We start from the raw sequence: 26,409 nt of genomic DNA on the forward strand, positions 1-26,409 counted from the left end.
GTGGCTTCCTGGAGGGTGCTGATTAATGTGGGGGGTCCCAATTTGCTGTTATTTAAATAAATTTGCTAATTAAATCGTGTTCAGGACAGTTGAGCGTTGTGAACTATGAGAGTCCAGTACTTATTACTATGGCGTGTGTGTCTCACTTTACGGGGGAACGAAATACAGGGAGCAGCACTGGAAATCAAGAAACAAGGGATGTACAGGGGGCTTGGTGGAGGGTCGTAATAATGACCATTGAACATCTGCTCGGACGTCTTATGGACTTTTTGTGGACGCTCAAAGCTGTCAGTTTCGCGATAGAATAAACATCCCCGAAACGTCTCATAGATGATGAAGGACGGAATGATCCTTTTAACTTCATTCACATAGTCCTAAGGACGGATGAAGGAGTCCTTTATTCACATCCGTCCTAAGGACGTTTTGACCGTCCGAGCCGGAACGTTCTACAAACGTCCAGGTGACATTGTTGGTTTGCTGGGTGGAGAAATGCGACTGCGAGGTATCTCAGGTGTGAACGCAGGACTGGTGGTTGATGACTCTGCAGTCCCATTTTCAAGTCGAGATGGATGTACGATAAGCGTCGGTATATTTAGCTTGACCGATAGTGGTAGGATGCTCTCGAGATACGCTGTGATATCTGTCTGTGGTCATCCAGAAAGATGTTGGTCCCACCTTGTAATGTTCGTTGCTTTGTTGGGACGAGTCGACAACTTGATGCCTAGACAGCATACGCAGCTGGTCCGTAGTGCGTGGCGAATGAAATAAAACGAGAGCCAGGCTACTGAACTGTATTGTGCGATACAAAGGATCGTTGACAAAGAGATATTGTTAGATGAACACGGCCGTGATTGCCAGGTGGTGATAGCCAGCAATATAAAAATTGCAGATTTCTTTCAGTCTTTGTCGGTCAGCTAAGCAATGGTCAAATATAAATAATGAGTGGCTATAATTCTCTGGATCTGCAGGGATGTCTTGACTGAAATTTACTTCAGGCAGGGTATCAAATAACGGCTGCTTATAAAGGTAGATATACGATATTTGTTCGAACGGTTTGTCAAAGAGCACAGCTCTGTGTTTAATTAGTCGTGCAACGAAGGTGGATTTTCCGCTTTCACTACCCCCCTGAAATTGACACGAGGCGTGCGTCACGAACCTAAAGGTGCTATCACTGTCATTTCTTGCAACGCTTCCTTATATAAACAAGTACGTGCTTGCAAAGTGTAGGAAAAAAAGCAGACTGCAAAGCTAGGTTACGATTGCAGAGCTGACGATGTAAAAAAAACTGCACAAGGTTGCCATGCTGGCAGCTTCTTATATACGAGCTGTGTGACGCATAGCTCCTTCACTCTTGAGCGCCGTGCTGAGGAGGTACGGTGTTCCGAATAATAAAACAATTTGCAGTGTTGCAACATGTGCACCTTTTGTTTTCAGTCAGACCAAGCTGCCCGAAGGATCTTCATCATCGTTGCATCACTGTACAAGTAAGCATCAGCAGGTATGTACATTTTTATGCGCAATATTTAGTTTTAATTTTTAATATGAAGTTTTAGTTTGCTGTTCTGGACATTTATTTTCACAATAATTTGGAGGCTGTGTCAACATTTGATTTGCCTTAGAAACAGGCTGACTTTTCTCCAGTTATGATCAATGCAGAAAAACAAAATACTGAAGTATACAGATGCTTGTGTGCCATGAACAATTAAGCAGGGCAGTTTGCAAAGAATGCACCAGTCCGACATTATCTCAGTATGATAAGGCCCTTCGATCAACAGGAAATACACTTCCTTGTCAACTTTTTTTGCCTTTTTGTTTGCTCATACGTTCATGCAGACAAAGAGAAACTGAGGCAGTGGCATGTTTATAGTAACATGCGTGCAAGAGGCTGGTAACGTAAGGGACGGAACAAATACAGGCCTCATGAACACCCAAGGAATCTGATATATTAGCTAAGACACTTTGCAGTCCGTAAATATCTTATATTGCTTTGGCCTTGTTGAGGCTTCGGTTTGCACCGTTCAATAGGTTTTCAGCCTCATTTATCGTTGAGAATGTTGCCAGAGGGAACCATGCTGTTCCCTTGCAGCAACAAGATTTTGACAACCTCCCGAATGCCACTGCGTTGCAGGCAAACAGGAGGCGCCTCACACATGATGACACAGCAATTTCACTTAAGGCACTTATAAACAGCCTCTTGGACTCTGCTGCAGCTGTGCGTCACGTCGAATGCCACCTCCTAGCAACAGTGCGGCAAGCAGATCAGCAAAGAGCAACAAACCAGAGCCCTCCTAACACAGACAGTGGTCACACTGGGAGAGGTTAGTCATAGCTTTACGTTTTGCCGTGTATTTATTAGTACATAAAAGGTGCTAAGTGTAAGCTGAAGCATATGAACGGAGTGAACTTTAGACTTGTTCTGACGTTACATCTGTAGTGCATGTTTAGCATTAGGACGTTTATTGCCTTTTTAACGATTCAACTGGTGCTGGTTTGCGCAGAGGTGTAGTTGTGCATTTTAATGTCTTGTTTACCGCCACAAGTGTCTGTGAGCTATAATGCTGTGACATCGTTCAAGGTACATTGACAGCCACTTCCGACGAGGCAGGTGAGAGTTCCTCTGGAAGTGCTCCACTCAACCTACAGGGCGTGCTGAGGCAGTTGCTACAGCTCCATCCAGACAAGACCAACAATGAGCTCTACGATGCTCTGGTGGAGAGCTACTCATTGCAAGATGTCCAGCACATCGAATCTGTCACCAGAGGGCTGAGCAGATGCAGTGAATGGAAGATGCACAGAGTGGGTATGGTCACTGCCTCTGTTGCCTACCGTGTGCACACTAGGGTGAAGTCTTTGCAAACGCAGATGGGGCCACATGACGTGCGCCCTCTGCTAAAGGCCCTCTTCCATTCTAGCGAAAAATGTACTAATGCAATGAAGGAGGGACTCACAATGGAGGGTGAGGCCAAAGCTGCATATCCAGTCCTCCGAGAAGGCCACAAGAATTTCAAGATACGGGAATGTAGGCTGATAGTTAAAGCAGACCTGCCATTCATTGGTGCGACACCTGATGCCATTGTGTAGTGCGACTGCTGTGGAAGTGTGGTTCTAGAAGTGAAGTTCCCTCAGAGCATTGAAAAGTGAATTGAAGAAAGAGAATAATGACTACAAACTAAAAAAGACAAGCTATTATTATGGGCAGACACAAGTACAAATGGGTGTGTCTGAGCTCAAAGAAGCTCACCTCTTTGTTTACGAGAGTGCACAGCAGATGCTGATTGTCACGGTGGACTTTGACACAGACTTTTTCAAGGTATTTTTGGAGAGGGGCACATTTTTCTTCAAAAACTACGTTCTGCCCACGATACGGGACATTGTTTAATTCTGACAGAAAGAAAACAGAGTGGCAAATGCTACAGCCTTTTTAACAGTTTATTGTCATGAACCCTTAAAACAGTAAACAAGTGCAATAAAAGAGCAAGCTATGTCAGTTCAAGAAAAACATCTAAAATTTGTTATGCCGAACACTAGAAGACTAGTGATACTAATCATAAAAACACAGAACTAGCAGGCATTTAAAACTTGTTATCGCCAGAGGGGGTACATGCTTCTAGATTTTTTTCTTGTGTAGTGCTCTTATCCAGAAACTTGTCTGCACTGAACAGTGGCTTTGATAAGTTTGCAATGCCTGCAGTGATGGTGATTATAGCATCAATTTATGGGAAGAGCTACAGCGGTATTCTATTCTGGAGTATCTTGAAAAGTTTCATCCTGTGGATGGCCCTTTCGACATCTACTCGAGCCTGTGCAATTGACTGATTTTTTCTTCCCTCGTGTTGTGTAAGCTGGTTCTGACCTTTCAAGAATGGTGGCCGTACCATTTCAATTCCTTTTTCGTTGCAAAGTGATTCAATCAGGAACCCCTTGTCAACCATTTCGCTCCCACTTGTCGAGGACGTTACTCTCTTTGACAAAATGGGTGTCTGATGTCCTCCGTCCATATGCTTCGCTTACATAGCTGATCAGCCCTTGTTGGGGTTTCACAAACGAAAACCTTTCCAGTATATGTCTGCTTGTAATGGCTATAGGTTAAAATCCGTGATTGCAAATCAGACGGTCTTTCGATTTTGATTTCAGTCCAGTCCAGTACAGCTCGCGTGTTAGGATAATTTGCGAAGTACTTTGTTATGCAGTTCTTGACTGTGTTCCTACTAGGCCAAGAAACAGCCTTTCCAGGTATTACTGCCAGAATGTCAATGCACTCCTTGCATATATTGACTGCTGTTGTGCGATGCACATCGAATAGTACTCCACGCACAGAAAATGATATATCCTGATACAGCCCCATGAAGGTAAGCAGAGTTGCATCCTCGTTGCTCAGACAGAAGCCTCTGGTTGACTTTTAGACTGTTATCTGACACATTGTAAAAAAGCCTAAAGCTCAACACTCCTGTCAATGCCAAAAGGTCTTTTTCATCTTTCACTTTTGCAATGGAGACCATCTGCTGGCGAGAACTGAGGGAAATGAAGATGGGCTCTACTTGAATGCCAATGTCCGCAAGGCACGAGTCAAATCAGCCCAAAAGCCCCAGTTGCATGAGCAATTTTCTTTCAGATTCTATCCATAAAAGCACTGAGTTCGTTGTTGGTGTCTACGGCAGATGCTTTCTTTTACGGGGCTGTTTCCCGGGTATCGTTGTCTAACGAAACGGCTTCGCAGTTTCGGCGTGCTCAGATACGTCGAATATTCGCGGCACTGCATCTTCTCGAAGCTTTGACTTTCCACGCTTGTGCAGCACTTTATCGCCGTTAATGACGAGTTCGTCGTGCCATACGACATCGCTGTGGTCAAAGTGCTTCTCGCAGACACGTGTGTGTGCAGAGTCAGAACTGAACTGCACACCATCAGTGCGATCAATGGCACGTTTCCACTTCTCACGGTTGTCAGAATACGCAAGAAAAACGACCATGTATACCTTGCCACCCCCCGAATACCCAGAGCGACATTTGGTAACACAGCATGTCTCTGGCATGCTGCTAGCACGCAGTTATAACGCGACAACAGCCGAAAAACGTGTGCTGCAATGGAAGACGCAGGCGTCTCTCTCCCGGGTTCCGATGGCAGCGCCACCACGCGGGCGGTCCGGTCCCTGGGGAAAGCTTCCCCACAGAGTTACGGAGGAGTTGCGTGACCAGGAAGCTATCAAGGGGCCGTAGTATATCTAAACAGGTAGCGCAACTCCCATAGGCCCCTGTGTCTTCAGAATGACGCCACGAAAGAGACAGTCAGCGCCATCCATCCGTTGTGCGGACTACTACGATTGTAAATAAAACGTCAGAAATTACATCAGTACTATGAATAATAAGTAGTGCATAATTAGCTATGGCACGTTTACATTCGCACACTTTGTTTGCGTTGTATTCCCTTTTCCTGACCCAAGCAACAACATCAGACGAGAATAGAGAAAAATAAATAATATCAGGTTTAGTTAAACCTATCAATTCGATGCGCATCGTGATGACTACACAGAAATTAGGAAGGTTCACTTAAGGTCCATTTCTCACCAAGAGCTATACGTACACGTAGTGATTAGATGTTTGCATTTATTCAATGAGTTGCCATTATAGGCACATTGCAACAAAACATGGCATCGTTGGTGCACATCCGATTCCTGCTAACACTCACGCTATCGTGGCCGCTTGTCCCATGACGAAATTTTTTTCGCGGTTCACACGTGTAATTCTTGGTCTACAGCTCCGAGATGTGAACGTCGCTTCCTGTTTAACCCAAAAAGTGTACGAACTCCGTATTAGAATGCACGGACACACGGTACGGATACAGAGATGCATGGATAAACACGCCCACTGTGACACATACGCAAAGGGAGCAGGACACGGAAATGTACTCGGATGGTAGATGATTTCGTATACGTGCACGAGTAGGGCAATAGAAAGTTTTTTCTACATTGAAATTATGTATAACCTATTAGTACACACACAAGCCACGCCCATGTTGTAAAGTTTTTCTGTTTACGATCGTCCCTCTACTACCAACACCCAGGATCGCCCGCACCTCTTGCTGGTAGCCTTGCCGAGGGGTCTGATTTGGTATTTTCGCTTGTTTTCGCTGCCAGTTTAGATATACTTTGAACGATGTACGCCCCGGCTAATAAGAAGCGAGCGCTATCGCCTATCTCTTACATCCCCCCTTTTGAGGAATCATTTTTCATAATTTGTTCACTCAAAACGCTTACGGGAGTAGTACAACCATTTGTATACAACACAGTACTTTGACAGTCTTAAGCAGTTCTAAAACAAAAGAAAACTCATTTAGTTCTCAGGCTCTGGGTACTGTTGTGTTTGTTTTCGTAGCCTTGTTTCCTAGCCAGTTGCGGGGCTTTTCCCACAGTGTCGGGTTCAGAACTTGGTACGGGATCTGCGGGTGCGCTGCTTGCCTATTCGAGTCGTCGGTTCTGCGACACAGGCTTAATATGTTCTCTTGTTCGGCGTAATTCTGTCCCGCCAGTTGTTCGTAAAACGTACGATCTTGGGTATGGTGCGGCTCCGACGATGACGGCTGGTGATCGCACTTGTCGTATCTTGTCGAAGACTGATACAGGTGTTTCTGGTTCAAGTTCTGGCTAGTCTTTGGTACGACGGTTGTAATAAACCCGTTGGCGCTTCCGTATTTCTGTCAATCTTGCTTTGAGTTTTGTCGGACTTACCGTATGCGGTGACAAGTGGTCAGCGTGTGATCGAAGGAGGGTTCTAGTGTGGCCGCCCATGAGTCATTGAGCTGGGGATTTCAATATGCTGTCCCTAGGCATATTTCTTCATTCTAATAGTGTTATGTAATGTTCAATGGTGTTGTAGGTAGGCAAACATAGTTCTTCAGGATCTTCTTCACTTCTTGCACCGCCCTTTCGGCACGTGGGTAGTGAGGACTAGACGTCAGGTGCGTTGCACCAATTTGATCCATGAATGACTTGAAGTACACACTGTAGAATGGAGGACCGTTTACGCTTATCACCCTTTCGGGAACGCCATGCGTCCCGAACACAGATGCGCAAAAAGTAACTAGTGCTTCCGATGACATTTTGCTCATCTTTTTTCAGTCCAAAGAGGAATGAATAAGCGTCGACGAGCATGGCGTAGTTTTCACCATTATGCGTTGGTAGATCAATACCAACGATTTGCCACGGCAGACTTGGTAGGTTGTGGCTTTGCAGAAGTAGTGTTGGTTGCGCGTTCTGGAATTTTCTGCATAGCAGGCGGTTCTTTGCAAGCTGTTCTACGTCCGCTGACATCGTGGGCCAGTATACATGACGCTTCGGGCACGCTCTTTCATCTTGGTTATCCGGCAGTGGGCCGTATGCAAAAGACTATAAGGACTTCTTTGCGCATACCCTTCGGAATAACTAGTCGATTCGACCGATCCCGTCTTCAACCCTGCTAGAAATGGTCTCATTGAAGATTTCCCGAAAAACTCATTGAATTCAATTGGACGTCTTTCAGACAAACACCATTAAAAATCCCCTGAAATTCCAAATCCCAATAGATGGTTTGGAACAAATATTATATTGGACACAACTGGTGTTTTAATTGGTCTCAGTGAAAATTATCTGTAGAAATCAATGGGGCCCAATTCGAGACACATTGAATAGCACCCATGCAAACTCATTCGAGGTCAGTCTTGCGTCCCATTGAGCCAACGTTCTGCACTAAGGAATTTCCCACTGAAGTAACCCTTATATTCTCCCTGCCAATGCACTTTTTTAATGAGTACCAACATTCAATACCGTTGCTCCTAATGAAAGTTACGTTGAAGAATGAAGAAGTCGTGGCTGCAAAAAGAAATACACTCGGTGTGGTTTCTTCGTCAAAATTTATTGTTCACGTAACAATACAGTAGGTGTAAAAATATGACAAATAGCAAGACACAAAAACGAAAAATTATTTCAAATGACATGCGCATGCGTGAGTATTCATGGAACTGAGAAACCACATGAAACAATAAATAGCAGGAACAAATATTCAATTCAGCACTTACGTGTCTTTGATGGCGTACCGTTAATCATCAACACACACTACCGCAATCCATGGAGGCTCGTTCTCGCAACATCCTAACAACGAACAGCGCACAACGCCAGGAGGAAAAATGTCTTAAGCACTGAGTTCTTCGAGGACCATGTTCTTCACTGTCTTGCACACCTGCCGCCTCACGATTTACGGTGTAGCCTGCCGTTCTTGAGCGAAAATTAACGCATCTCCAACTCAGGCGAGACTGAGTTCCCACGACGTGGCGATAGCCACATCGCGACAAAGACTCCCTTGCCTGCCACCATGTATAGGCTCAACCTGCACGAAATACCATTTCAGATACATTTCATATAATATTTCAAATACCATTTCAAATGACGTCGCTATAATGTCAGAAGGCAACAATGCATATTACATACCGTTTCACACTGCGCGGTTGGTAACAGTCACTAAAACACTCCACTTCATCTTGCTATCTTTCCGTCAGCGCTCATAATGCCTGCAGGGGTAAAGGCATACACAGAACAGGAACGCTTTACACGTCAACTACGCACTTTAAAACGGCAATGCAGCTAAAACGGCACCAAAACGGCAGCTAAAACGGCTAAAAATACCTTAAAACGGCAATTGATGCAGATGCGCGGCCGCCATCCTCACACTTCGACGATTCATAAGAGACTGACTATTCCGCTTGCGACTGGCGGACGCATCCACTTCTGTGCAGTGCAATACTGCACGAATTGCAACACAATAGCTTCAAGTGGGAGGCGCAACAGTAGGTTATAGCACGGCTCCTATACCTCTGAGGGATGTCTGTTGAGGGATACCTGTCTCATTCGTTCATATTGGGCCAATTCATTCAATTGGCTTCGCATTCCTTGTATTGGTGGAGTATCTCATCAAATCAATTGGAAGTCAGCGTTTCTCATTGATACTCTTAGACCAATTGCTTGAATTGGTTCTTTATTCCCTGTGCACAGCCTTCGCCACACAACATGGTGGAACACGTTGTCGCGAAGGCCGCTCCCCTGCAAAACTCCCAATTCTCTCAATGAGAAATACAGTCGAACCCCGTTTATCCGGACGGTGCCGTTCCCGGCAAAATCGTCCAGATACCGGGGCATCCGGATAAATGAAACGACCGAATAGAAACGTCCTACAGAGCAAGGTTTAATTGAAACACAGAAATCTCGTCAATGACAGCTGTTACATAGTAGTGTAGGCACTCGATTCCTGCAAACTTTTGCTAATTGCATAGAGGTGATCCGCGCTGCTCGAAGAATGTCAGTGCGGACGCAAAGTGTCAATGTCGGAGCCTTGTTTCTCACTGGCGTCATCGGCACCGTCTTCCTGCACATCATCGGAGGCAACAGCAGCAATCGCACCGTCATCAGTCACAGCTGCACACGTGTCATCATCCTTATCAACGTCAACATAGTCAGAAACCGCAGCATCATCTACGGCAGTCGCAGTGAGCCTGTGCATCAGGGATCGCAGCTCAGCTAGGGGAATGTCTTCATCGGCCAACGGGCCGTAAGCAGCAGGCCCTCGGGTTGGAGTTTTCCCCTCCTAGAACCTGACAGTTGCTCAAGATATTTCCAAATGACTCGACTGGTCAACGTGACCCAACGCACAAAAATAGAAAAGGGGGTCATCGTGCATGGTTGTCTCCCCTACGGAGGAATGTAGGTCCCTGACGTGTGACGGGAATAACCCCAACACAGCAAAAAGGGTGACGAAGCGGGGTCAGCGTCTCCTCTTACTCACGGTAGTCCGGATAACGGTAGCTCGATTACAAGAGTTTTCGACTTTCGTTCCCTGGAATTCTTGTCCGAGTTCGGAAGTGAAGTCCGGATTAACGAGAACAAAATACGTGGAGCAAAATCCGTTCCCGTGCCTTTTGTCCTGATACGGCGGAATCCGGATAAATGATGTGCGGATAAACGGGGGTCGACTGTACTCCTCTTGTGCACATTGAATGAATTGGTCGTCTGATTTCACATTGAATCTCATTGCAACTGCGGGAGAATTAATTGAGATCATGACCTTTATTTTCAGCAGGGAATGTGGATCTCATCTTGAACAGCCCAATAGGCGCGCAAGTGCTCCGGGACGTCGGCTTTCTTTGTCGGCCATCCCGATGACACGTAATGTTTCAGCATAGTCATGTCGTTGTCCTCTTCCGATGCCTTCTGTATTGCTTGCAGCCTGCTGTCTGACACCACGATGTGCCACGTTCTGTGCCACGTTCACTTCGTATTCTTGCTCCTCCTCTTTGATTTCCTTGCTGCTGGGAAATCGCGACAAGGTGTCGGCCACTTGCAAGTCTTTGCGACGTTTGTACTGCACCTGAAGATGATACCTTTGAAGCGTGAGACGCATCCATTGTAATCGCTATGTTGCTATGTGTGCTATGTTTTAATGTTTAACTCACTGCATGTACTCTGTACAAATAGAAGGAGTGAAAGTTCAGTGTACATTTTTTGCTTCCGATGGGACTATATCGCTGTCGACTGCATCTGTACAGGCCAGTTATAGATTTTGCTGAGATGACTACATAAAAAAGTCATTTTAGCTTGCACAACACAGTAAACACGTTAGCAGGCTGTATACATAAGATAGAAAGAAGATGCAAAAAGCGCAGCATCAATGGCATCAGCGCTGTGTCTTCTGAATCTACAAGGGGGGGAGGAGGAAGAAGAAGCAAGCAGGAAGGCTACAGAGCAGCCATGGAACAGACGGTCCGTGGAGAAAATGAATCGCAGGAGGAAACTGATCAAAAACGTAAGTCTAACTTGTCCCATCCTATAGTTGGCGATACAAAGTCTAACTATAAGCATGAAACGGTGCATTGAAAGAACTGCGCTTATTCGTGGAACAATGTAGATTAGCACGGTCTAGCAGACGCTGCATAGTAGTCGCCTTTCACGCCTTCACAATTGGATGGCGATGACGCGATAAATGTCCACAGCGCAAGCTCGCATAATTCATGTCCCATGTGAATTACGTTGACGTCTTTAACAGCACGCGCCTTCGCGTCGTTGCTGTACACAATACATGCGTTGACGCAAAACTTGATAAGCTTAGGCGGCAAGTAGTAGTATAGGTCCGGACAAAAGTTTACAAAACATGGAACCTGCATACTTTTTCTCCGGTGCGACACCCTATCTGCAGGCAGAAGCGGAGGAGTTTGGCCTAGGTCACTGCTGTTTTTGCTGTGTGGTGTTTGTGACTTGTGTTTGTTCGCGCGGCTGACGCCGCCGGAGGTAAAATGTGCACAGGCCGCCGCCGGTCAAAGTTCCATTGGGCGGGTTAGGTTCGTTCTCCGGGAACTTTCCCTCTCTCAGGGGATTACTCAACACCTCCAAAGTGACTTCCGGTGCACGTTCCCGGGTACACCCTGCGCACCCCTTCTTCAGAGCCGGGGTGCCGGAGAACGCTGGGGAAGAGCGGGCCAGTTCGGAGCGTGACGCATGCTCCGGTGTACTGACTTTCGAAATGGCGCAACCGTCGGAACACGTTGCAACCGTCCATGCTCTTTGTGTTTCCGGAATTATCGGATGTTTGCGGTAAATAGTTATACGATTATAGAGGACTGCTATGGTCTACTACTATGTTTACTTAAAAGCAGACGACAGAAGAAATCTCGATAGGTGGCGGGCGCTCAGCGGCTCTGGTGCTCGGTTTCCGGATGGCCTCACAAACACCATTAAGGGGAGACACCAAGGGTACGTTCCGCTAAGAACCCGGGATATGGCGCTCGGGAGCCTGCCTAACGCGCCCATTGGCGCACACGTTTAGTTCGATGAGTGTGCTGTTAGCGACACCAGCGACACACTGCGGTGGTCTCGGTATTGCTTCTGCGGCGCCTGGGAAGTGGGATGGAAACCTCTGCAGTGTTCTCGAACACCGCGTGATCGGACGATGGTGAAGAATGGTGGCTCTCGCGCTATTATAGGGATAATAAAGATGAGTCATTGGGTTCACACTTACCGTACGTGCGTTGCCTCTATTAGAAAGCACCGACGCGCTGACAAGTGAAAGAAACACGATATAACTTTTAAGGAATTGAATCGTTACGGTTCTTAGCGGTGGACAGAATAAATATCACAGGTAATTGGCAGTTTACAGATATAATACCTCAGTCACATGATGTTGGAGAGCACTGCAGATAACTCCAAAGCACTCCGCCTGCACGTTCAAAAGAAGCGATACCGCAGAACTGCCGCACAGTGCCGGATCCACGATGGGGCCGGTTAGACGATCGCCCTCCCCAAAACTGAGTTTATACATGAATTTCCCTCTCTCCTCTCCCACAACGCGCTCTGACACACAAACAGCACTTCCCCCCCCCCCGAAACCGAGGGCCTGGGTCCTCTTCTGGTACCGCTGTGTGCCATTAGCAGTACACTCATCAACTTCTCCGTATGGCAGTGAACTCGCTAAAAAACTCGCCCACTTCAGCGGCCGCGTGGGTTCTTGCCCCTTGCATGTTCCGAGAACTGACGTCAATTTTACTTCGCACTCATTGGACGAGAGTCCTTTCATTGAGGAGCGAGGAGTAGTGATCGAACGATATCGATATTCTTGTCTATATTATCGACATTTTATGTATGCGATGTTACATCGATATATATATATGGATACGCAGGCTGAAATATCAGTAATTTGGCAGCTTCTATGTGTGAACAGGATGTGAAAAAACGAGCGAGTGATTGAGTTTATTAACCAAGCCACAGCTTTTTCCCTCTCTCCCTCGTGATTTGCTTTTACTTTGGCGGTGAGGAATGTCTGTAGATGGGCTGACGATTAAACAACCAGATGCCGATATTTAATATAAAGATGTGATGCAGGTTGGGGGCATATGAGTGTTGATGTTCGTGATTCGTGAACCGCATCGAGTTCGAGCTGAGCGCAGCAAACGGCAAGCTTTGGTATATTAGACGCGTGCTGTTTTTCCGTGTATATATCATTTTCAGCCATCTTCCACTGGCTGTGTGTATTGTGTCGAGGGAAATACTTTAGACGCCGCTTTTAGAACCAAAATGGAAAACCAATTGTTTATAGTTTCTCAGGAATCCAACGCTTTGATATTTTTTCGAGCATTGCGGTGCCGCGGTCGATAATTCAAAGGTCAGTTAGTACAGATGAATTATTTGAAATGAAAAGGGTTTTGCCGTAAGACAAAATGCACAAACATATTTCACCTGAGAATCTCCATCACATGCCCCAGCGATATCCATGGAAGATGATAAAACAAGGGCAACTTTTTTCAGTTGTTGAAGTATTGGCGTGACAGCATTTTAGATATCGATATACCAATGACCGTTTTCAACACACTTGTAGTCCATTTTATCGATAATTTTTTACGATGTGGATATTTATCGATATCGAAAGTTTCGATATTTTTTAATCACTAACGAGGAGCCGAACTGCCGAATGGAGGAGCAACGTTGGAGGCGTGAGACGTGCCCAGTCACTCGTGCTCTCTGACTCCGACCGCTCTGCTCGCAGACTCACACACGCAAGCGGGAAGTGTTGATGGTTACCCAAAATGCTTCCGATTTAGTTTGTGGCGAACTGCCGTAAACGTGAGCACGGAATGGCTGATCCAGTTGATAATTGCGACACTGGAGAGACAGATACGACCGGGAATCCCTGCACCTCCAAAGGAAGTTGAAATCGTTTGTGAGGGAGTCTGAACCCCTTCTTCCGATATCCCGCAGGTGAACGGTAAGACACGTTTGGTTACTTTTTGTTAAGCAAGAAGTAATGCAGGTTTATAGCATGGTATTACACTGCCAAGGCGAACTGAAACTCTTTAACGACTGAAATTGAGGAGGGTCAGTACATCCGGAGCCCGCTCCCTAAATCTGCGTTTCACTATGTGACGTTAGAGTCGTATGATAGTCCGGTGCGTTGATGTAACTTATGCTTCTCGGATAGCCGCTAATATAATTATATGTGCTGATACTAGTTGTCCTTCATGTCCTAGCTATTCATTCACTGCGATATACGAAGGTTTGTGACACGTGTGCTTTGGTATTGAAATGGCAAATCAGCATATATTGTCTATTTAAAAAGGGTACAGTAATTTTCGTACAGAGTTATGCTTGATCAATAAAGTATTTTTATTTTATTTTTTAGTGCCCCGCAACCATCGGCGACAACGACACACCTGGCTCACCTGTACATATTGAATGTGAGGACTGTGATTAGACTGAACTGATCTTCAGTGTTGAAGCACCTAAAGGCCCAGTGAAGCGTGTTACAGGTCACGTGTATACAGTCCGCGCATGCGCACTTCACAAGCTTTTTCCCGCGCAGGTCACGCGAGAGCGCTGTGCGTTCGTAAACGTACTCGAGTTAAGCGGCGTTTGCAAACCAGGGGTGCTAGACTCGTCAAAGCAGAACTAAGTTGAAAAGACGACGTCGCGCGGGGAAGAATTTTGAACTTCCGAAGTTCAAGAAAAATGTTTCCCTTTCCCATCAACTGAAGTTGGGTCTAGTCAGTGCCGATGAAAATCAGTGTGTGCGCGACCCGTCCACCAGCTCGAGCGTGACAGAATGAATAATGAGAAAGTGCACCGGGCTTCTGTCCGCTCTGGTGAAGAGTGAAATGCAGAGCAATACTCCCTTGAGTAGTATTGGACCAGCTCAATTAGCCGCCAACTGACACAGTGGCCTGGACACCATTAATTAGCAATTCGAGCAATTTGGGACCCCCCACAGTAATTAGGATCACTCAATGAGTCATTACACTAATTGGGGAGCATCTAGCTCGTGTCCACACCACAGTGTAAGTTGCCTGCCACTTGAGCTGATAGAAAATAAAATAAACCAATAGAAATAGAGTGGAGAGAAAGAGTTTAATAGAAGGTCAATGACGCCACCTTGAAGAAAGCAGTCAGGAATGGCCGCTGACCATTGCCGAGCATTGGAGCACAGAGGCAGGTTACAAAGCATCACACCAGGTGGCGCCACCATCCTTCTTGTGACCACAAGTTCTGGACATCCTGTGACGTCAGTTGTGACGTTCATGGCATGTCGGGGCAGGTTAGGGCAGCTCTGGACATGCAAGGAGAAAAACACTCGTAATACAGAGATCGACGACAGGTGGCCACCTAGCTGCAAGGCATCACACCAGATGGCGCCACCATCATAGCTCTATTCGAGAAAGACAGAGAACAAGATACTAGCGGCAGGTAAAATTAAAACACTGCTCAACAAGTCTAGGCACGCCTGAGCGCGTCCAAAAAGCTGTAACCCTAACAGCACGAGCAGTACACATCGGGGAAAAGGCTTAGGGGCGACCGGTTCGGCCTAACCACACCGTCACTGCACCACACCACGTGGCTAACACAAGGCGGGAATCGCAAAGCGTTAAACATGCTACAACACGTACAAAAGGCTTGGTCATTGCTAAACAAGTTTAAACATGCGCCTACGGGGAATATTCGCTATGGCAAACATGCGAGAAAAGGCTTTACACGAGCACTGTAAAACAAAGAGCAAACATCGGCAAATCACTCACCCCACGCCGACGGAGCGTCCGATCCCAACGACAGCCAGGGATCAAGTGACGCAGAGCGGGGACGACCGAGCGACCGACCGCACATCTTCTCCCGAAGAGAGCCAGCGGCCGACTGATGCAGGCGCCACTCTACAGATGCTACGCATGCGCGCACGCTCGTAGCGCCCTCTGCGCGCTCCTAGCGCCACCTGCGAGAGGCTAAGAGAGAACTGAATCCTAGCGCCCTTTGCAGGCCTTGCTCACTGGTCGTGACGTCGGCCTATTGTCTCAGGTCTACACTGTTTTTTCCACTAATGCTCAACTGGACAAGGTCCACCTGAAACAACAGACCCGCAGCATGACGTCATCACCCAAGAATGCATCTGTACAGTCCAAGGGTACGTACGCTGTAGACAGGGGACCTGTTACTTAATGAATCACCAACCCAATGTTCTTTCATTTGTACAACTATAATGATTGCATAAAAATAGGAAACCTACTGCAGAAGAGCACCATTCATGAAAACTGATCGTAGGAATTCCAAAGTTTTACTCAATGAGATTTCAAAAGAACAAGATATCCTAACACGTAACTCCATCAATGAGGCACTCAACAAATACTAACTAATAAGAGGCACTCAAGAAATCAACACAGAGTACGGGTAACAAGGAGTGCAGAACGATACGTCCATTCCGTCCGACAGCCAGGCACAGAACTGAATCTTGCATCATGCATCCGTGCCTCTTGCGGTTGATTTCTGAACTAATTTAATCGCAAAATTATTAAGAATAGCACTATTCCCATTCAGGGCAGCACTAGTGTCAAGACAAGAATGTTCCTTATCAAAAAATAAAAAGCTAGATGCGTCAACAAAAGAAAGCATGCAGGTCAGGACATGTTAGGAGCGCTGTTAAACGACGAAAAATCAAATGACTGCCGGGCAACAGAGGAAAGCAATCACAGAAAAACATAAAAACATTTGAATAGAGTGAAAAAGACACACATCATCATCGGACACGTACACTGCATTCCCTCATTGTACATCCCCTCTACACAAAATCCACCAGAATCTTCACACACCATACACCAGTGACGAAACCATACATCCGTACCCCATCAGAAGTAAACTGAATCCCACCGAGGCTACGCTTTTCCCCTAACGGCCAACACAATTGCTGGGAACCGAATTAACTCATCCACACGCGTCAATGTCCAAGAGACTCCAAGTGAATCCTAGCGCCCTCTGCAGGACTTGCTCATTGGTTGTGACGTCTGCCTATTGTCTCAGGGCGACCCTACTTTTCCACTAATGCTCAACTGGTCAAGGTCCACCTGAAACAATAGAGTCGCGGTATGACCTCATCATGCACCTGCGTGGCTCAAGGACGCGTACGCTATAGACAGGGGACCTGTTATTTATTGAATCACTATGCCAAGATTATTTCCTTTATTCTACTATAACAATTGCATAGGAAACTATTGCAGAAAAACATCACATATGAGAGGTGATTGCATGGAAATGATCGGAATAAAATATGACGGGAGAAGTAGAAATTATGATTCTGAGCCCTGTGATACATATTCGCACAAAAAGTTTGAGCGTAGCGCGCAATCCTGGAGCGCGAGGGAGCTTTGAATCTCGCGGCAGAAATGCCCCCTCACTCGGCTGTCAGCCGCTGACGTCATGTGACCGCGCCGTCTTTTCCCTTATTTTTTGCGATTTCTCGGGCGCGCGCTGGCAAGCCGACCGGGAAGGAAGCGTTGTTGCTCATCGGACGCCGTGCGAAGGACAGGTGATGAATTGAACACTCTTTAGGCGACACGTCTGCTCTTCTCGACGAAACGTTTTATGGAATTGGAGGCTAAGTTCCCCGAGCTTCGATTTCGCCACACGAATGTACCGGAGGCTGGTAAGTGATGCTGCTAAGTGTGAACGAACATTCGGATTGAAATATTGTGCTTCTTCTTATTTACAAATGCATAGTCATGAAGACGCGGCGCAGTGACCAGTGTTTTCACTTGAAGATGTTGCCGACCATCATGACTTCTCCGTGTTGTGGTCAACACTATGGGCTCTGAACCGCATGGACACTGGCATCTCTGAGGCGAAAGAGCGGACCGATGAACGCATAGCTGTGTAACATTGCGCTTACCATATCTTAGTGATACCAGGAGCGTAACGTCTCCACAAACACTACAACATGAATACCAAAATAAAGTTAGTAAAGTTCATCTGCTAGCGATCTGTGGGAAACCCCAAAATACATGGTCAAATAATCATTTTCTTTTTTGAATGGTCATACGCAGAATACAACACAGGCACATGGAATAAATTTCCAACTGACAGGAATGTATTTAGTCGTATCATATATATGCTGCGCACACAGGCACAATACTGTTCACTAATGAACGACACCTCAGCACAATCGGAACAGAAATCACAACCGCGTACGATCCACCTCAACCCGGGCCGTCACTGCAACACAGAGGCCTGGCTACACCTTTTACACTGCCCGCAGTCTTGTTTTATGCAAAACTTACGAGACAAATCATGTAAGAACGCAAGTGAATGTCAAACGCAAATAAATAGCAACAGCGTCTCAGTCGGTAAGTTGCCATGATTCCTGAGCTAGCAGACGATTCTGGCGGGGAGCGGACGCTTCCGGCAGCCAATGAAGTGCTCGGACGCCTGACGTCACCACACGCCAGACTCGGCTTGGGGGAGACTGTCGCCGCGGAGCGCAGGAAATTCGCGCTTTTCGAAGGAAATATTTTCCGTAACAGTTTATGAAGGTAGTATGTTCATATCAAGCGGTGAAAAAATATATGTTCCAAATGATTTCCATGCTCCTTTAAGCATTTCATTCCCAAAGTCTTAATAAATGACACTTGCAAAAGAGCAAAATATCCTAACTCCATTAATGGCTACATACAACAAGCTAATCGAGACATGTCCGTCCCATCTGAGAGCCTGGGAGATAACTGAATAATGACGCTTTGTTCCTCGACTGGATAAAGCCGTGCACCAGCCCCCCTTGTGGTTACTTTCTGAACTAAACGAATAGCAAAATTATTAAGAATAGCACTACTCCCATTCAGAGCAGCACTATCGTCAAGACAAGAATGTTCCTTGTCAAAACGAAAAACGGAACTACATGTAGAAGGAAAGCATGACAGAACAGGTCAGGGCATGTCATCGCATGTTTGTCAGACAAAAGGGGGGAAAGCGAAGAGAAACACTTGAACAAAGCAGAAAACCACCATTAAACTATTTCTAAACGCACGCGCACAATTGCCCTGTTACCTGTATCACTATTAATCAAGCGCTCTATTTTTTCCTCTCTTCCCATTTCAGCCTTGTCATGCAGTGAAGCAGTCTCACAACCAAAATAATTAATTTAGACTGAAGGAGGCGTGCTTGATGCAATCCAATGCTGTCCAGATGCAAGCATTTCTGCACATTTACCTATAACAGCTGACTTCCTCAACACACCGTGCTCCTAATTACATCTAACAAACAAAAAACATACAAACCCCCTTCTCAGCTGTACCATGCGACTTTATATGCGTAAAATCGGTGAAAAAGGGAAAGAGCAGCAAAAATTGTGCACACTTGTGCTGGAATTGCCATGGCTTCAAAAACTGAAGCATATGCTAATAACTAAGAAAGAGACACTCATGTCTGGTATCAGATAATTCTTGCATAATGCTAGATACACAGCCGCATTGTCTATTCGTAAAGAAAGCACAGGACAAGGGCACACAAATTCCTTTAAGCGAGCAGGGAAAAGGCTTAAGACCTCAGGAATAATCGCAGAGTCACTGGACATCGCTACGCGGCTAACACAAGATAACAACAAGATAATAGTGGCGGGTAAAATTGCAATACTGCTAAACAAGCCCCAACATGCCATGATGACGTCACAAAGGAGGAAAAAGCACATATGCGCGCGCACACAGCAGCTCAGGAATGCACAAGGAGAGGTGCTTTATTGGAATTTCTCCTCAACGCTCACATACCAGCATTTCTCCACAAATACTTATAACTGCATACAGCTTACTCCATCAACATATCAAGCAAAGTGAATACTGGCACACAACAACATATGACAAAAAACAAACAAATTCAAATTCAATTCTTATGAACTCTCCTCTGCCAAGCGGCTGTCTTCTGCTCTACCTGGATGCTGACTTTTTCCCCTCACCTACATTCTGAGTAAAAGCGGTGAAAGAAGAAAAGAACCGAAAAAAATTACACGCATTTGTGCCCCAATAGCTGTAACTGCAAGAAACCGTAGCGCACGCTAATAAACTGAGAAAAAGACACCCATTTCTGCCACCAGATAATTCTTGCATAATGCCACATACACAGTCGCATTGTCCTTGCATAAAGAAAGCACAGGACAGGGATACACACATTTCCTGAAGTGAGCAGGGAAAAGGCTTAAATCGAACCACCCAGGAATAATCGGAGAATCACTGCTTATCGCTATACGCGGCTAGCACAACATGACAGCAACAAGATATTAGCGAAGGGTAAAAATTGCAGCAAGAAAGACACTACTGAGCAAGTCCAGACATGCGAGATCTGATACAAAATACTGCTCATCGGGGAAAGGCCTAAGCCTGCGACAGAAAATCATAGAGCATACAGAACTTCATTTTTCTATTTCGCGTAAACTAAACGCGGTTTGCTTGGAAAACGACGCTCACATTTTCTTAGGCAGCAGAGAAATATAGGAATTTCTACTCCGTGCTCAGATACCAGCATTTCTGCTTAGACACTGCATTTCTGCTTAGAAGGGGGGCAGGTGCGTGGCTTTATCCAGTCGAGGAACAAAGCGTCATTATTCAGTTATCTCCCTGGCTCTCGGATGGGACGGACATGTCTCGATTAGCTCGTTGTATGTAGTCATTGATGGAGTTAGGATATTTTGTTCTTTTGCAAGTCTTATTTAGTAAGACTTTGGGAATGAAATGCTTAATTCCTACAATCATCTCTCATGCGTTGCGTTTTTCTGTATTAGTTTCCTATGCAATCGTTATAGTAGAATAAAGGAAATAATCTTGGAAATAAAGGAAATAATAGTGATTCAATAAATAACAGGTCTCCTGTCTATTGAGTACGCGTCCTTGAGCCACGCAGGTGCATGATGAAGTCATACCGCGACTCTATTGTTTCAGGTGGACCTTGACCAGTTGAGCATTAGTGGGAAAAAACAGTGTCGCCCTGAGACACAATAGGCTGACATCACAACCAATGAGCAAGTCCTGCAGAGGTCGCTAGGATTCACTTGTCTCTTAGACACTGGCGGTGTGGACGCGTTAATTCTGTTCCTAGCAATTGTGTTGGCTGTTAGGGGAAAAGCGTATCCTCGGTGGGATTCAGTTTACCTCTGACGGGGTACGGATGTATGGTTTCGTCACAGGTGTATGGTGTGCGACGATTCTGGTGGATTTTGTGTCGAGGGGATGTACAATGAGGGAATGCAGTGTACGTGTCCGATGATGATGTGTGAATATTTCACTCTATTCAAATGTTTTTCTGTGATTGCTTTCCTATGTTGCCCGGTAGTTGTGTGATTTTGCCTTGTTTAACAGCGCTCCTGACGTGTCCTGACCTGTATGCTTTCCTTTGTTGACGCATCTAGCTTTGTATTTTTTTTCTTTTTTGACAAGGAACATTCTTGTCTTGACACTAGTGCTGTCCTGAATGGGAATAGTGCTATTCTTTATAATTTTGCGATTAATTATTTCAGAAATCAACCACAAGAGGGACATATGCATGACTTTATAGATGAGGAAAAAGCATTACGATTCAGTTCTGTGCCTCGCTGTCGGACGGAATGCACGTATCGTTCTGCACTCCTTGTTACCCGTACTCTGTGTTGATTTGTTGAGTGCCCACTGCTCTCATTAGCCATTGATGGAGTTACATGTTAGGATACCTTGTTGTTTTGTAAGTCTCATTTAGTAAGACATCTACGTCTTCTAAGTCTACGTTCTAAGTCTTCTCTAAGAATATCTACGATCAGTTTTCATGAATGGTGCTCTTCTGCAGTAGGTTTCCTATTTTTATGCAACCATTATAGTTGTACAAATGAAAGAACCTTGGGATGGTGATTCATTAAGTAACAGGTCCCCTGTCTACAGCGTGCACACCCTTGAACTGTACAGATGCATTCTTGGGTGATGACGTCATGCTGCGGCTCTATTGTTTCAGATGGACCTTGTCCAGTTGAGCATTAGCGGGAAAAACAGTGTAGACCTGAGACAATAGGCCGACATCACGACCAATGAGCAAGGCCTGCAGAGGGCGCTGGATTCAGTTCTCTCTTAGCCTCTCGCAGGTGGCGCTAGGAGCGCGCAGAGGGCGCTACGAGCGTGCGCGCATGCGTAGCATCCGTAGAGTGGTGCCTGCATCAGTCGGCCGCTGGCTCTCTTCGTGAGAAGATGTGCAGTCGGTCGCTCCGTCATCCCTGCTCTGCGTCACTTGATCCCTGGTTGTCGTTGTGATCGGACACTCTGTTGCAGCGGGGGGAAAGGTGGGTGATTTTCCGAATTTTGCGCATTCTTTTACTGCGCTCGTGTTAAGCCTTTTCTCGCATGTTTGCCATAGCGGATATTCCCCGTAGGCGCGGGTTTAGACGTGTTTAGCAGTGACCAAGCCTTTTGTTCGTGTTGTCGCATGTTTAACGTTTTGCGATTCCCGCCTTGTGTTAGCCGCGTAGTGTTGTGCGGTGACGCTCTGGTTAGGCCTAACCGGTCACCCCTAAGCCTTTTCCCCGATGTGTACTGTTCGTGCTGGTTAGGGTTAGACCTTTTCGACGTGCTCTGGCATGCCTAGACTTGTTGAGCAGTGTTTAAATTTTACCTGCTGCTAGTATCTTGTTCTCTGTCTTTCTGGCATAGAGCTATGATGGTGGTGCCATTTATTGTGATGCCTTGCAACAAGGTGGCCACCTGTCGTCGATCTCTGTATTACGAGTGTTTTTCTCCTTGCATGCCAGAGCTGCCCTAACCTGCACAGACATGACATGAACGTCACAGCTGACGTCACAGGATTTCCAGAACTTGTGGTCACAAGAAGGATGGTCACGCCACCTGGTGTGATGCTTTGCAACCTGCCTCTGTGCTCCAATGCTCGGCAATGGTCAGTGGCCATTCCTGACCGCTTTCTTCAAGGTGGCGTCGTTGACCTTCAATTAAACTCCTTCTCTCCACTCTGTTTCTATTGGTTTATTTTATTTTCTACCTACTTTTTAGTTTTTGATCAGCTCAAGTAGCGGGCAACTCACACTGTGGTCTGGACACGAGTTAGATGCTCCCCAGTTAGTGTAATGACTCACTGAATGATCCTAATTACTGTGGGAGTTCCCAAATTGCTCTAATTGCTAATTAATGGCGTCCAGGCCACTGTGTGAGTTGTCGGCTACTTGAGCTGATCTAATACTACTCCCTTGAAGGTCTTAAGGTCAAACCGTAGATTGTCAAATATATTTGGGCTGCGCGAACATTAGAATATTTCGGATCTCGAGGCGCATAACTGTGTTCTAAATCGAATGCGGAACTATATGTTGAATTTTGAATCGAATCAATATTTCTTCCAAACTGCATATGCATACAGAAACAGCATGAGTCGAGGCCTGATCCTATGGCATCATAAAACGCCCGCGCTACATGGTAATAGTAAAAATGAAACGGAAAACTGTTGTACGATTCACGGAAATTGCCAGCCGTACAGTCCTCCGTCAAGTTATGTAAGCACAAAAAAAAGAAGGTCGAACAGACGAAGTTACCCGGTGACACGGCCTTTCTTGTAACCTCCTCACAATTGCTTCAGATAGCTGGGTCGTTTCAACCTTGCTGCCGCTATCAGCAGAAGCATGGAAGAGGGAACTGAAGGGGATACTCATCTTTCCTTTCCACAGTGTTCTACATTACGTGACGGAGTAATTAACGCGGTCGAGATTTTGCGCAAAGAAAATTTTCCCCAGCTATTTTTATTGTTCTAGGGTAATGTGTTTTGTGTTGAAATTGCTTGAGAAAACGAAATGCCCTTTCTGTTTCGGACAAGTGCGCGCAAGTCACACCAAAAGTGTGTCGATGACAAGCGCCAGTGACACCTCGAAATAGAATTTTAAGCCTCTGTGTTGTGCCACATTACATGATTCACCCGCTATACGTGTGTCCGGGATCAGTGAACACAACAACGCTTCGGTTGAAAACTATTTGTTTCCTATTTCCTTTTTCTATGTATCTGCTGGCTTCTTTTTAAAAATGACCCTGTGTAAATTTGAGCACATATAAACAGCCTAGTGCCCACACTGCGAGACACAACCACTTCATGGTAAAAGGGACGGAAAAGTCGCATGTCCGAAAAACCCTGGGCCCGTGCACTTGCAAGAGCTCACTTCGAGGTGCCGCTCCGCTGCATAAAAGAACACCGACGCTTTCCAACGCCCTGCACAAGCAGTGTTCATGTCTCTGTTGTGTGCATTTTATATTTAGGCTGCATCTCTCAATCAAAAGGAAAGCTGTTGTCCTCCTCCGCGTCTCAACGGAAAATCCCATTTTTGTACAGCATGGAAACCACGTGAAAACAAGAGGACATCAGGGAACCTGCGGCCATGGGAAGTACAGTGTCATACGTGAAGAACACGACAGTCTTGTGCGCAGTGATATCATCCGTGACGAGAAGCGCATCTTGCGTGAATCCTACAATGTCACAACAGAATTTCATCGCATAGCACGTTATCTGCAAACCATAGACACGAATGATAGGATTAACCCTTCTGATTCAAAGAGCGAGGGGGCGTATAGCAACTTGGATATATGATAATTGCTATAAAAATGCCTATGTCACCCCCTCGGAACTTCTGCCAAAAGCTGCGTTTTCCCTTTCCTTGAACTTTGGTTTGATTGACAACACGGACCGTCACGTGGGCCAGGGAAACTGTCCAACGGCTGTCTTTACCCATATCTCGTGAATTGTTTATATTGGTGAAATCTGCAAAGACACCATCACCCCCGGGCATCCAAAACGTCACTTCGACGTCATGAAAATATTTCAAAGTGCGCGTGTCTTGGTAGCCTTGACCTGAGGTTTGATTGACAGTCAGAAGCGCTCACGTGGGCCACGGAAAGCATCCAACGGTTGCCCTCCCTCACAGTTCTTGAACTTTCTTCGTGTTTCAAGATACGACGAGTCTAGCTACCCAGGTCGAGTTATTCGATGACGTCAGTGCGTGCGTTTCAAAACTTATCCGAATGTCGGTCACGAATGAGTAAGACCAAGTAGCGACGTCACTTCAGCCGCGTCTCCTTTTTCTCGGGGAACTTGGAAACGAAATTGGACCAGCGCACTGCGGGAATACCTTTCCAATAGATCCCTTCAGAACAGGACCGAATATAATGGCCCATCATAACACCATTCGAAAGCAAGCAAGCTGGCACAGTTGTTTCAATATGCGCTTTGTGACTTGGTTTTCCAAAGCGAGACTCACTTAAGCAGTTGCTAAAGTAAGTTTTGCTTTTTCTTTTTCCCTGGTTCAGGCTCGCAATCTGTGCTTTGCATATGTGTCTTATATTCCATGTGCATCGGCTATGATCCTGGCTATGGCCTGGCTATCCATCGGCTATGGCTTCCGAGCAAAATTGGCGTCATGATGTTCCTTTCCTCGTTTCAAACTTCCTAAGCTGTTGGGAAATATCATGATTGCTTATTTTTACTAAATGTTGCTGCGATATTTTCATTTGGGCTTGGATAGCTGTTGGTTTTATCGTGTTATATTAATTTTAGAAACGCTGTAGCCATCCCATAGGAGGTCCGTAGCGTCTTCTCGCGCATCATCTCAGAAAGAAAGACACTCGCCTCCATGATCACTCGTTGAGAGCGTAACATGCGCTCCCAAACCTACTCGATCGGGTTAATTACTCTAGAGTCCCGTGGTACAACCCTGTCACGTGATCTACCCTCGAGATCACGTGATTTTGCAGCCCGCCGTTGTCACGCCTGCGACAGCCGGTAGAGCTGAAGACGTATTTCAAAGTTGCCCATGCAGCACATGCTGGGATAACAGACTTCTAACCCAGCGATAAGTTGAGACTTTAGGGCTAGGTCTAAAAGTAGACGTCTACTAGACCTCTATTTGGTTAGATGTTTAGTGAACGTCTGCATATAGGTGTCTACTGGACCTCTACGGGGTTACACGTTTAGCAGACATCTCAATTTGCAAGTCTACTAGACCTCTACAGTTTTAGATGTTATTTAGACATGTACCAAAAATTGTCGACGAGACACCGTCGAGACGTTACAGGCTAAAAATCTCCCTTTTGCGTCGTATAGCAGCTCATATGAATTGTAAACCGCACTTAAAGACTCGATTTCGTGATTACTTTAGTTTTAATAAAGTAATTGGGGATGGCGCCAAGTGGCAAAGGCCACTTCAGGGGCCCGCAGTAACGAAGGCCTGTACTAACCATGCAAAGAAGAAATACTGCACAGGACAGCGGAGTTCATACGTTTTCGTTACAGTTGACAAAGTCTTGCCTGTGTGTCCATAGAGAGTAAATTCCAACCACAACTGTCACTTCCCAGATCTCTGTGTGCAGGACGCCACCGAAGTCGAGGAACTTCATTTCCTCCCATTCCATTGTGGTTCCTACCCCTACTATAATACGTGCCTTAGCTCAGAACTGTATGACGTTTCTCAAGGTTTCTTTTTCACGAAAGCAGCTGTCGCACTTGAGTGACCAGGGTATGTCGAAACCCTTCGCGTGCATCCACGTCTTAACTGGCATTGTCTCCATGTGGAATCGCACAAAACAGTCTCTGATCCACGGAGCCACTGGCATAT

The 26,409-nt window shown here is 45.9% G+C and overlaps 1 protein-coding gene, 1 long non-coding RNA gene and 1 pseudogene across 4 annotated transcripts in view; 2 read left to right on the forward strand and 1 right to left on the reverse strand.

Moving 5' to 3' along the window:
• Positions 1–3,725: 3,725 nt before the first annotated feature.
• LOC135395850 (uncharacterized) lies at positions 3,726–4,345 on the reverse strand (annotated as a pseudogene).
• Positions 4,346–10,722: 6,377 nt separating this feature from the next.
• Positions 10,723–26,409, forward strand: part of LOC135396044 (phospholipid scramblase 2-like) — a 194,294-nt gene continuing 178,607 nt past the window's right edge. For all 3 annotated transcript variants that reach the window (XM_064627101.1, XM_064627102.1, XM_064627103.1), the window contains exon 1: positions 10,723–10,821. In XM_064627101.1, coding sequence (XP_064483171.1) covers positions 10,767–10,821 — 55 coding nt within the window. In that variant the 5' untranslated portion in view covers positions 10,723–10,766. The remainder of the gene's footprint in view (positions 10,822–26,409) is intronic.
• On the forward strand, positions 16,813–18,153 carry LOC135396043 (uncharacterized). Its single transcript, XR_010423264.1, has 2 exons — positions 16,813–17,460; positions 17,535–18,153. It is a non-coding gene; the product is annotated as an uncharacterized LOC135396043 (long non-coding RNA).

The sequence above is a fragment of the Ornithodoros turicata genome, chromosome 5 (genome assembly GCF_037126465.1).
Source record: "Ornithodoros turicata isolate Travis chromosome 5, ASM3712646v1, whole genome shotgun sequence".
NCBI classification, from domain to species: Eukaryota; Metazoa; Arthropoda; class Arachnida; order Ixodida; family Argasidae; genus Ornithodoros; species Ornithodoros turicata.